This window comes from Curcuma longa, chromosome 4 (assembly GCF_044706935.1).
Source record: "Curcuma longa cultivar G26 ecotype Majalengka, Jawa Barat chromosome 4, ITB_CL_G26_1.1, whole genome shotgun sequence".
In the NCBI taxonomy this organism is placed as follows: domain Eukaryota; kingdom Viridiplantae; phylum Streptophyta; class Magnoliopsida; order Zingiberales; family Zingiberaceae; genus Curcuma; species Curcuma longa.
In genome coordinates this window covers 8,963,396-8,976,978 of record NC_133864.1, presented here as the reverse complement: position 1 = coordinate 8,976,978, position 13,583 = coordinate 8,963,396, and the positions used below count along the sequence as shown (strand labels likewise).

The following is a 13,583-nucleotide window of genomic DNA, read 5'->3' as shown; positions in this document are numbered from 1 at the left end:
TCATATTTTTTTTAGGTCCCTAGTTGGGTGGACCTGAGGAAAGGCCTCTTGGGCCTCCCCTCAGGTCCAGTGCTGTGTGGAACTTAATAGAAACTTCATTTTAGGAGTCGTGTTATTTGCTATTTTGAAAAAATAACAAATAGAAAACAACTAGAAAATAACCACAAAAGAGACTCGTCTGCACTTTCAAACAACTAGAAAATTTAACATTTGCCACTAAAGTTTTTGTATATATGTGACAATTGAGTTTCTGAAAGAAAACATCAATGGCACAACGCTCCCCGTCACTGGTAAAAGCTTTGTATGTTTACAGACCCACAGTTGAAGGAACAGTTCGTTTCGTTGCAATCAATACAAGTGCTCCCAATCGCTTGGCCAAAGGGAACCAAGCTCAAGTCAGGCACAAAATAACCACAAAAGATGGTTTCATCTTGTCCATTCAATGAAACCTCTACTTCTGCAGTTTCTTCATTTACAGAATATTTATTCTTTTAGTTATATCTCATAGTCGTTGCTTCGCATTATGAATGCATCCGAGCTAAACATACGGGCGCACGAATTAAGCTTTCCGGTCGACCACCATTAGTAGGTTGTGCGAAAGGCCTCCACCCACTTGATTCAACATGAAAAGGCACTAGAGGATAGGGAGTGAATCGATCACATTCCCAAGTGTAGAATTGGTGCCTGGGAATGATCTCGTCGCCGCCCATTGTATTCGGACCTGAGATAGGAGGACATAAGAAGTATCGAGCATGATCTGGAAGAGGTTGTGCAGCTAGTAGTCTGATGCTCCTTAAACCTCCAGCTTGTGGCATAGGTGGCACCATGGATCCTGGGGTATTTTGCAAATTGCGATAGTAATCCTGTTGATTAATGCTGACTGGAGCTCTTGGATACAATGGAACCAGAGATTGAATCGTAGAGTTGGAGGCTCCAGTCCTAGAGTGGGATAAAATAAAAATAATCACAATTATTAAATGACCCAGACATTTTACATAAACTAATTAAACTAAGAACAATTGATTTTCTTCAGACGACAAAATGTTCCATAAAAATCAAATATTAAAAAGTGATTATTAAAACAGAGAAGGGAATTTTATATTTTACAAATTAAAATTAAAATAACAAATAAACAACTTAATTAATAAGTAAACACTAACCACATAACAATAAAATATTTATATTTTATTATATACATACACGCACGCACACACACTAAATGTGTTGAAATTAAATGATAAAAAAATTAAAAATGAATGAGAAAAAAGATAAGAGAAGAGGGATAACCAACCCTTAGAGAAGAGAAGGAAGAAAAGGACGAAAAGATGGTCAGTGTAGGCCATTGATATCGAGTCAAAAAAAATTTAATAAAAGATGGAAGTCACATGGAATGGCAAGCTCAATGGAATAAGGGTTGCTGGACTGGACTAACAGGAAGAATTATGATTATTTTCTGATATCAAATGAACCAACATATAAAAAACCCTGAGCTACATAGTGAATTTGCTTGGGCCACTTTTTTAAAAAGCCACCTGACAACAATACCATCTAGCAATTAGGCAAAGTGATCACTTGTAGAAATTGCCTAGGTAGTGCCTACTGTCTTTTAAAACAATGATAAAAATTATCGCATATAATAAATTCCACATAACACGAATAAGATAAATTAACTAAATTTTTAGACATAATAAAGTCATGTTCTAAAATTTCATACATAGAAAAAAATAACATGAAGCGTTCCAAGATGTGTCCTATTTTGATTAAAAACACAATCAGTTTCTCTCTCAACTTGGTTGTTTTTTATGTTTGCATGAATGCAAGCGAACATATTGCTAATGACAAAAAACTGTATAGTATCCATCCCTTCACTTCTCCAACCTGGCAACCTCGTATCCATTCGTTCACTTCTCAACCCCAATGAACTACCCCCCTACCACTATCAGATATACATCAAAATAAAATGATTGTTTTTTTTTCGACATTCAATAACGATTGGACCCAAGGTTAAAAATTTTGAACATATTGTTTCAATATCACGTCGATGTTTCGATGCATGATGCCGATAATGGATTGAAGTTGAAGGAGATGAAGCATAGGAAGGAGACATTGCCTGTGCTGAATATGATTTTAAATCTTTATCATGTTGGGCGAAACGGTTGAAACATATCATTCCGGTAAATTACTGAAATTGATACCAATCAACACATATAATGTTTTCTTTCTTTGCTTCATCTCTTTCCTCCTTCAATCTCCAATCTATCATCGACACCATACATCGGAGTGTACAATACTCTAGTCAAAAATCGAAACTACGACACGACTCGAGATTTTGAACTTTAGTGTCGAGTGGTATCGAGTTTCGGTGATTTAGTAGAATGATACATTCTGACTGTTTCGCTCGGCAAGGTACGACATTTCAAACCATGATTGGATCTACACCCTTATTCCACTAAGCTTTTCTTCTTTAACAAAACTGTGTTATTACACCCTTATTCCACCAAAAATGGTTGGTGGCTACAAATGTATCAAGGTAAAGTGATTGAACCAAAATTAACAGAAAAACTGTGGTCTATACTTTTACACAATTTGTATAGTCCTAACTTTATCAAAATGCAACCACAATATACCATAGATAGATAGATATGGATATTCTAAGATGGTAAGTTATTTTTTGTAATGCAACCCCCAAAGTTCTAGCGTCCCAAACAGCATAATTTTGTATACAATGCTACTCTCAAGATACAGACTGGGAATAAGCAAACCAATTTTCCAATAAATTTGGACAGAGTAGCATCATTAATGTTATAATCATATAGCCAGAAAAGCAATCTAGGTTGATTAATTAACCTAAATTGTAGATAGCATTAATTCATTATACAATAGGCAAATAAATTAGGGAGGGACGGAGGAAGATAAAAAAGAACTAGATATATATAGAAGAGGATTGATGATAATTATGAAATGGAATTTGTCATCTCTTAATTAACCATAGCAATTCGAATGACTAAGGCTAACAATACTAACTTCGAACCCACCTTACATTAAAGAGCATGAAGGTTTCAACTATTGACGCATATGCATTATCATATTCATAGTTACCCTTCAAATGTACAGAACTCTTTTGAAGGTGTCTGATACCTTGGTAAAAACCGTGCAAGTGGTTACCAAGGTTCCCTTAAAAAAAAAGTATGAAAAACTTTTTTCAAATAAAAATATCATTGATAGATAATGCAGTCAATCATGCCATAACCAATCATATTGGTTTTAATACAAAACTTATAAAATACAAATTAGTTATTTTTAGAAATACTGCAACATGATGTATAGATAGTTATAGTTTCCAGAAAAAATTTATGACAAGATATTTCTAAAATTTAATCCTGCCACCGTGTTATTTTTGAATCTTGTCTCTGTAATTTGTGATTCAAGTAGTGTTTGTGTCATGTTACCTAAATGTATCGATAAGATGATTTTGTTTGTATAAGCTTGTCCTTTTACTTATAGTTCAAGTTTTTGGAATAAGCGGTTAGTCAATCAACTTCATCCTATCATCAGGAGGCTCAAAGTTCAAAACCTACCCATAAAAAAAGATAAATAAATAAATAAATTTCATAATTTATGTGCTAGGTTTGGATCAATCAAGTGAAGTATACTCACCAAAATATAGAAATTAAGATCATGAAACTATATGTTAATCATTTTCCTGATAGCTCAAGCTTTTGGGATACTGATTAGCCAATCAACTTTAACACATTGCATGTTTCTGTCTATTATATATCTTGGTTGCTAGTAATTCACCCCTTATGTTTTGCATTAAGATTCATGATTCTGATACTTGGATTTAAAGACAAGTGCAAGTCATAGGTCTTTCCCATTGGGATGCCACATTTGTACAGAGAAAAGGCAAAGATACAGGGGGAGACGCCTTTTTAGACACCACCTTTAAGTGAAGTTATAAAATTTAAGCCATCCAACAATATTAAGTAATATGAAATCAATGAATCAAGGCCTTCTTCCATGCTTGATTGCTTAATTAGTTCAATTGTTACATTTGCATACATTATTAACTCAAAGACTATCTGCAAGTTTGAAGTAATCGACCAATACAAGACAGAACATTCACATACATAATGAGCACTTTACTGTTATTCATTGCCTAAAACAATTTCTTCTAAAAAAATTTCTAACCGTACTATTGAGTTCCAAATCTGCTAAACTAATTAGCAGCGCTGCTGACCATGACTGCTAACCAGTAGACACCAATCCACAAGCATGGTTGGGCCCATCCTCTAGGTGTGAACACTTGCCTTCCCCCTATATATGATAGAGAATGATGCACATGCATGTTCAAACATGTGTACGACTACAAGAAGTTGCCTAATCATGCTGCGTGTAAGACTGACACTTGCCAATGTAGCCAGCATATGATTGAGGTGATGAAAACTAATATAATTGCTGAAACTTCCTAGAAATCATCCCATAGACCATGTCTCAGCCAACAATAGTCATCGTCCATTAAAAACCTAATCCACAATAGATTAATCATCCACCAAAGGCATCATCTTTAACAAACTCATTGTTCACCAATAAATCATTCACATGTAAATTATCTAGTATTATGTTAGGTTGTCCTATGATCGCCATGTTGTCACATAATGTGTCTAACTAGCTGCCCTCTTAGATGCGTACCAACACCAAGCATAATAAATAATTGCATCACGTTATAATATAAAATCAATTTAATCAACCTACAGTCCTACACTAGCTCATACAAAACCACACGAAATGATATTAATATGTAAAACCAACCATGTAAATCAACAAAAAAAATCTTTGTATAATAATTCCTACGAAGGGTTGCATGTGCAATGGTCAAGCATTATAAAATCTGTCACTATAATATAACTGCATAAACATATATCATAAGATTCCACATATATGCAAATTATTGAAAATCAACAATTATACAAAGGTAGCAGAACAACCCGGGCAGATAGAATAACAAGGTAAGCTGAGATCCAATAAGATATAACATGTCAAGACACCAAGACTATGATTACACAACTATCTATGGTGGTCATTCATACTCCATAATTAAAACAATTGTAACTTTAATCATTAATTCAATTTCAAATTTGAATAGCTTATCCTCAAATATAACCTTGACTAATTCGTCAGGCACTGCAATTAACACGCCAATCCAAGGTCCTTTCAATATCCATACAATTTAATCTCATTGAAAAACAATCATTTACAAGTTCAAAACAATTACCTTAAAGGTCACTAGCAATACACTATTACAGTCCTAGAATCTAAGACTCATCCTGCAATCAGCAATCCATCTCAATCAATAGATAATCCCAACATTACCTCTCGTGTCCACCTTAATCTCAATCACTTCTCCCAATAAAATAGTCAACCAACATGATCATTATAATGCCATCAACTGCAATTGCTCGTCATTAAAACAAATTGTCCATCTACATCATCAACGCCATCTATGTACTAGAACACCAATTCAATCCAATCAACATATATCATCAATACTTATGGCCATACTCCCCCCTCAGATCCCACCTCTTAATTTAATGACTAAACCTCCAATAATCATATACAAAGAACAACTATCACAATCTACAACGTTCAACCATTATGAAAAATACCTGCAACAAAGAAATAGGATAAGAGCCAACCTTGATTGGTTGGCTCACTTACGAAGATCATCAACTCAATGGGCACCACTGCTGATTGCTCTAAGATCCAAACTAATGAACAATACACAAATGGCACACCATTTAAAACAATGCAACCAATTAAATTACCAAATACAAGCCACCAGCTAAGGTGGATGCACTGCAATAAGGCTACTGCAAGGTTAAGGAGAGGGCTACCGCTAATGGACCATTTAGCGAAGAAATAACACGGTGAGTGAAAGAGCCCGTTGTTGTCCAGGTCATTGGAAAGGGGAAGGAGGAATGTCATCTGCTTGATTTGTGTGCAAGAGCGATGTTGCTTCGAGGTAAAAATAGGTAAATTTAAGGCTCAAAACACGATAGCAACGGTAGAGGGGGGAAGGGCAAGTGTACTCGTGGGAGAGAAAGGGCCGATCAATGTAGGAGGAGTGCAAGCTGTGGAGTTGCACACGAGAGAGCATTGGAGGAGAGGAGACACTAAGGTAGTGTGTGAACAACTTCAAGGGAGGAGCAAATGCAAGTGAGTGTGGGAGGGGGTTTACAGATACACTTAGGGTGCGTTTGGTTAAGGGTAATCTGTGATTACCTTGGTTATCCATCAAAGGTTATCAATTAAAACCTTGTTTGGGTTAGGTAATCGACGATTCCGAAGTAATGTTTCATACCCGACACATCAGCAAACGTCAGCGAAAGAGGTTATCTAACCCGGAATCAGATAACCAAGAAAATTTTAGGTTTTTCTTGATTCCGGGATTAAGAAATTTTTATTTACAAAATTAGCCTCCCCTTACCCTACCCTCCGCGAGCTCCGTCCCCGATAGCGACCGAGCCTCCTCTCCCGTCCCTGATCGCGAGCGAGCCTCCTCTCCCGTCCCCGATCGCGAGCGAAAGCCTCCTCTCCCATCCTCGATCGTTAGCCAAACCCTCCTCTCCCGTCCCTGGTCGCGAGCCAAACCCTTCTCTGCCGTCCCCGATCGCGATTGAGCCTCCTCTCCCATCGCGAGCGAAAGCCTCCTCTCCCGTCCCTGATCGCGAGCGAACCCCTCCTCTCCCGTCCCTGGTCGCGAGCCAAACCCTTCTCTCCCGTCCCTGGTCGCGAGCCAAACCCCTCCTCTCCCTGTCCCTCCCTGGTCGCTTGCTCCCTTCTCTATCAGCGAGCGATTCGAACCCTTCTCTCCCGTCCCTGGTCGCTTGCTCCCTTCTCTATCAGCGGCGTCGGCGATTCGAAGAACCCTTCTCTCCCGTCCCTGGTTACTTCTATTCACTCTCTTTTTAAAAAAATAAAGTTTGCAGTGTTTAGATCATCATGTGCTCAAACATTGTCTTCAGTGGTGCTTAAATGTGCTTGGTATGCTATGCTTATTGATCTTTAAATTAACATGCATTATATTGTATTCTAGTTTATGATGGCTAATGGTACTTTGGTGCGCACACTTATACATACCGATGAAGAGGATGAAGGTAAATGCTATCAGCAGCCTTCAACCACTATATGGAGTTCTTTCAGATTCAATTCTATCTTTTATTCTGTTAGTTTTTGATAGTGGATTCCTTATTAGTTTTCAACATTAACAAGCGATTTTTTTTTCTGAATTATTAAATAGAATGCAGAGTAATACCTGTCTTTTGTAAAGCTCAATGCCACCAAAATTTATCTATCATTTGGTTGAGCAGAAACCAAACACTAGGGGGCATATACTCTTTAGATGGTCAACAGTGCTAAAATTACCAACCCCACAATTTTTAAAATGCTTACCAACTGATGCTAATAATACCCTTTTCTATGTTTTGTATATGCACCAGTTCTGTATTGTTTAAAAGTGGGAAATAGTGATTGGTAATAATCAGATTGATTTGCTTTGTGTTTTTGGTTGTGTTACTGGAACTTATGTCTAATTTTAAGTTTTGGCCTCTTTCGGTGATAGCTGTATGCAGAGTCCCTAGCACGATTCCAAGGAGGTTCACCGTATATCTATCCATTATATGGTTTAGGAGAGCTACCTCAGGTTGGTCACGAATCTCAGTTATGTTATAAGGAATATATTTCTGATTCTAGCATTATTTCTGGATACAGGCTTTTGCACGACTAAGTGCAGTTTACGGCGGGACATACATGTTGAATAAACCAGAATGCAAGGTGATAAAGTCAGAAAAACAAAATCTTTGTTGCTTAATCGTGGCATGTGGATTATGGTGAATATTATTCGACTTCATACAGGTTGAATTTGATTTGGAAGGAAAAGCTTGTGGTGTAACTTCTGAAAGGGAAACAGCTCGATGCAAGAAAGTTGTCATTCGGCACAAGTAGGTTAGGAAGGTAGGGAAGGTTGCAAGGGCAATTGCTATTATGAGCCATCCTATCCCGAATACAAATGAGTCTCATTCGGCACAAGTTATTTTGCCGCAGAAGCAACTCGGACGCAAGTCTGACATGTGAGGCCTTAGAGAACATAATAGCACTGATATCATAGACATTGAATTCTATCCAATATCTTATGATCTCCGTTTATCTCGGTTTGGCAGGTATCTCTTTTGTTCTCCAGGAAATTTGCAAGTAAACAAATGTTTGTATGATGCAAGTAAATAACAAAAAATGAATCTGGATGTTGTTATAATTGATTGGCTAATTACTTTTTTATCTAATAGCTCGACCTTTTGAGATAAATAATTAGCAAATCAACTTTAATATGACATATGTAGGAGATAAATAATTTATAATATATATTATATTATTAATATTATAATTAATAATTTTATTTTATTTTAAAAATAATTAAATATCAAATAAATTTAGTTGTAAAAATGACTATAATTGAATTAGGGGTAATATAGTAAATGTTAAAGTAAGTAATGTATTAAAACCTTCAAACAAACAAGGTTTTGTCTCATTACCTAGGATTAAACCAAACAACATTAGGTTATGTTTTATTCCCTATAACCTTGGTTATGTGATTACTTGGTAATCACATAACTAAGGTAATCACGGATGCTCCCCAACCAAACGCACCCTTAGAGAACAGGGAGGAGAGGAAGACGCTGCCAGAGATGGGTTGCAGATGGCGAGAGTGCACACATATGGACATCAAGCGATCACGACAAGAAGGGAGGCTGGTGAGAGCTCAATGCTCACATGATGCATGAGAAAGTGAAGAGAGGAGAGAGTTTTAAGTAAACCAAAGTCACGAACTTCGTCTAAACAAAACTGAACTGATTTAGCTTAGTTCAACACTAGTTATGCCAAAACTTACAATTCAAGTAATTGACTTCAGTTCAAACACAAAGCAAACTCAACTCACTGAGTATGATCCCAATTAGCCAATCTAACTTGATTCTGAAACTAAATTAGATTCAAATACAACAAATCAGCCATTCTGGTTCATCCTTATATCAAACAATTCAGCCAAAAATATACTCCAAACAATTGAAGATAATGATTCTTTTGTAACTTTTAATTGAAGATTATGATTCTATTTCAACTTTATAATTGAAGTTATTCTTTTTAACTTTCAAAGATATATAAAAAGAACCAGAAATAACAACAATTAGAATGGCAAACTTACTCAAAAGGCAATGGAATTGTTGCTAATCTACCAATTGGGCACCACTGAACTCCAAATGGCTGCATAAATGAATGAGAACTAATTGGATTATAATTGTTGCAAATAGTTAAAAACTAAGGACAAGATTCTTCTAGAACATATAAACCTGTAAGGTGACACAAAATGGAGCAAACAGAAAAACACCTGCTATTAAACTTCACTAGAATTAGAAACATAACTTTATGAATTACTTCGACAGGAGTTACATTACATGCTAGTAGGGCTTCATTAAAAACATCTTACTGACACCAAACATAAAAGAATGACAAAAGAACCAGGGCTAATGCAGGAAAAAAGATTTATATTGCATAATGTTGTTAAAAATGCTGCCCATACATCCACATTTGTATACACATAAGCAGTGCTTCACTGCCACATATGCTTGCACATAAGTAGTTAATCAGGGTGTGAAATAAATTGAAGTCAATTTAAAGGGGTAAGTAACAATTCATAAATTATGTTATCTATCCTTTCTTTTTATTAGTTTTTAATAATTTTCTAATTGTTTAGATACATACTAAAAAAAGGAATAGGCTCGAGACATCAAGATTGAATGATCTTGTATATGTCAAATTCAATGTCAATCTTATGAAGCAGAAGAGTAACAGAGAAATGGACGAAGATTTGCTTCTATCCTCTTAAGCTAATGAAGCTCAAGGTTGGCTTGTTGATGGTGGTGATGAAGATGAGATCGAGTCGGGTTCGGGACTTATTTGAAGAATGGTGGCGGAGGATTTGGGAGCAAATGAAGCACTACAACCAAGGAGAAGTGCAAGGAGCATCCCCATTAGAGAACTTGATGGGGATTTAAATACATTAGAGGAGGAGAATGAAACAGATGTTGATTTTGAGTCCGATGATGAGAGGATTATGGATGTAGTTGATGGTAAATGTGCAGATGATTTAAAAGATTAGTTATGCTTAGTCTAGTCCTTGTTGGTTTGTTGTCATGTTGGATTGAAACTTTGAATTTTAAACTTAGGCTTTTGGTAAAAGTAATGATATTACTTTTTTTAGTATTAATATGGTGATGAATCTTTATTAATTATCTTATTAGTTACATTTATATATTTATTTGTACCTTATATAAATTGTATTGTATTGTATGAAACTTATTTATGCATAAACATCATTTAATTACATATATTACATAAAGAATAAATATATATTACATTTATAATATTATGTATAAAAAATAGTAAAAAGAAATTCAATCGCCTAAGCAACCAAGGCGGTTGGTGGTACTGTCCTGCCACTGTCTACTATCATTTACAACACTGTTTGATGGCAAAGATCCTTGAAATTTTTTATTGTCTTACTGTGCTCAAAAAACATTAAAATGCACTTATCAGTTCTTGTACAGTAGTGTTAATATCTCTGATGTTTAACGAGAGCAATACAGAAAAAGAAAGGGATCTGCACCCATTTGATACTGTAGTAATAAAATTGCATGATTTTTTATTACTATCCTATGATGTGTAGATCACAAAAGTAAAAAAGGAAAAAGTCAATACTCAGAAACAATTAGTTATACCATTGATGGATAAAAAATACTAGGAAATAGGTTGATATGACATGTAAATGTTCAGAAATGACTATTAAATTCTATAACTAGATAAATACTGTTAATCGGGATTTAAAATATCAAGGATAAAGAGTAACTAAATACAACAATATTGAGATTTAATTAACCTGGAAAAAAATAAACGATGTAGCTGGCATAAACCTCAATGACATCCATGTAAATGTGAAAGCGTAATAGCTCTAGTCTTGGAGTGTGCCTATTTTTGTAAAATAATAATAACTTTTAAAAAAAAACATGAAAGCCCTCACACAAACTGATAGACGTTTGATGATACAATGAAAATCGATGCATCAACATGCGTAAAAATGGGGATACACTAAATGCTACAATTGTTTTTTTAAACAAGAACATAATTGTAATACATGGATACAAAGAGAAGGTTACACCAATCCTCAGCGTACCATTTCTATGTGATGAAAATTGGATAGTTCTCCATCATGTATCCTCTCACCCATGGTAATCTCACGTTGTGTGTGAGGACCATTTGCATACAGCCAACACCCTTTCTCAACTTCTCGGCAATTCGGGCATTCCATAACTCCTTTAACATTGAATGCAGAACCAATGCAATCTGAAATGGTACGTATAGAGGTGTCAAGGAAACATGTTTTGAGGTTTTGCTCAAAAGATTTTTAGTCAATGAGTCAACCTATGTGTCGAAGCAAAAGGTATAGTATCCATTGCTTTCATCAAAATCAATTGAAACAACACACACACAAAAAAAAAAACAATCTGGTTACAAAATAGAAAGCTTAAGCAAGGTATAAGATGCAGGTGTACAAACTGAAGCCAAGGAAAAAGACTTACAACTGTTGACTTTGAACCAAACACAGGTGAAAAAATACAAGATTTCAAGGTAGTAACGATTTAGTACTACATATAATGAGAATAATAATAAGATAGTAATTCCAAGTTGACTGCAGAACAACGAAATAGTTTCCCTTCTTTTTTCAGAAAAAAATCTATTAACTAAACACTGAATATCAAATTATTATTATTACTTCTAATTGAGGAAAGTTATTCATAATATGTATATCTGCACACGATGTGAAGAAGATTCCGACATCTAATCTTAGGCATGTTGTATATAGGTCAAGTGAGAATACAGATTATAGAGATTGGAATGTTATTATTGTATATAGGTCAAGCGACAAAACAACATATCAGGGCATTAAAGGTTTCTCATCATGGCGCGTTTGGTAAGACTTGTAGTTGAGTTAATTAAATCCTCCTTCATCCACATCAGTTTCTCTTTGGTCAAGCATGAACAAACGCCATAGCGTGTAAGAAGATCGTCTTTTTTTCCCCCAAATACAACAGTATGTTACAGGCTTAATATCCAACGCAATCTGGTAAGGGTGAAACAGATCAAGAGTGACAGACAAGGAAACCGACCGAGATGGAACTGATGCCGGCATAGCAGTCTGGCCGTGGCACGTCCCCCGCCGCCCGTCACAGCCTCAAGGCACACAGAGCAAGTGACGACCTCATTCCCGTCACCGACGTCCTTCTCCGCTTCCCCAGGGCCCATCCGCTCAAGCCCTAAACGCCAAAAACGCAGAAGCCGAATCCGCCACGGAGAACAACTACGACAGGAGAGGGAACGCCAGTCCCTCGTCGATCCCACCGAAACCGATGCCCCTCCAAACCGCGGCTCTCGGATTGCGAAATGTCCCCGATATCGACCTCCGATTCGAGGAAGCACGAAGGACGTCGCTCTCAAAAGCAGTGGTTTCTATTTGCAGGGATGGGTTGGGACTAGGCTCTAAGCATTCCCGACTGCGACGGCCTCACTTGGAGTTCTATGCGAGCGTTTTAGATGACGTTAATATACGAGGAGATTCGTGCTACGGTAATGGGCGAGGGCGAATCAGGCAATCGGCAGCTTGCTTGTTGTACGCATAGGGAATGGTGTGCGGACGGGCGGATGGGGATTGGAGTAAGCGAGACCACCGCAGTTGCGAGCACGAAACTGGGGGTGTATGGTTGGTGAGGTGCTTTATCACGCACTCTACACACCGCCCCCAATAGTTCGTCCTACGTGTCATCTCATTGGTTCAGTAGGCGGAGCCCGCCTGGGTCCATGTTCCTAACATATTATTGAGGTGCTGGCATGGAACCTTAAGTAATTTTTAAAAAATTAAATAAATCATTTTACCCTATATATTTTTTATTTTTTATTTTTATTAGCTTCGGGAAGAGGAAGCGGGGACAAAGGACGACATGAGCATAAAAAACATGAATGTAGATTTTACAATTTGAGAAGGTGGATCCGCCACCTTAGCGGTCCCACACGGTCGGCTAACTCACCATGTCCCCGAGCAAATGGTGTACAGTTGATTACGACACAGGAGGGTATTGCCTGACTTCGTACAATTCGAACCCTTGCCTTCTTTTGCAACTGTGCATCGTAATCAACTCATTTTGCTCTAAATGAGAAGCGCAATCAAAGGATGTGGATCCCACTGCATATCAATGGGATACACTTACATTGAGTGTGTCATGCTATAATTTTTCACTATCTCATTACTCGGATGGCAAACAAGGAAGGAACAAACTGATCATTTCAGAGATAGTCAATGAAACTAACTAGAATTTATCATTTTTTTAACTCACAATTCATCTTTAGAATAATTTCCCCTCTAGTAAAAAATGAATAATATTTCAATTCAGCAGTGATTGGCTTTTTTATTCGTCGTTTTCCCA

General features: G+C 36.6%; 1 protein-coding gene and 1 long non-coding RNA gene across 2 annotated transcripts; one reads left to right on the top strand and one right to left on the bottom strand.

Moving 5' to 3' along the window:
* Nucleotides 1–209: 209 nt before the first annotated feature.
* LOC141827829 (uncharacterized) lies at nt 210–12,600 on the bottom strand. The gene is made up of 4 exons (XM_074715159.1): nt 12,273–12,600; nt 11,279–11,448; nt 9,254–9,312; nt 210–939 (listed from the first exon to the last, which is right to left on the bottom strand). Exons 1-4 carry the CDS (start codon nt 12,406–12,408, stop codon nt 522–524), a joined length of 783 nt encoding a protein of 260 aa, XP_074571260.1. The 5' UTR covers nt 12,409–12,600; the 3' UTR covers nt 210–521.
* On the top strand, nt 7,141–7,960 carry LOC141827830 (uncharacterized). Its single transcript, XR_012601712.1, has 4 exons — nt 7,141–7,154; nt 7,619–7,699; nt 7,768–7,830; nt 7,912–7,960. It is a non-coding gene; the product is annotated as an uncharacterized LOC141827830 (long non-coding RNA).
* Nucleotides 12,601–13,583: the final 983 nt, after the last annotated feature.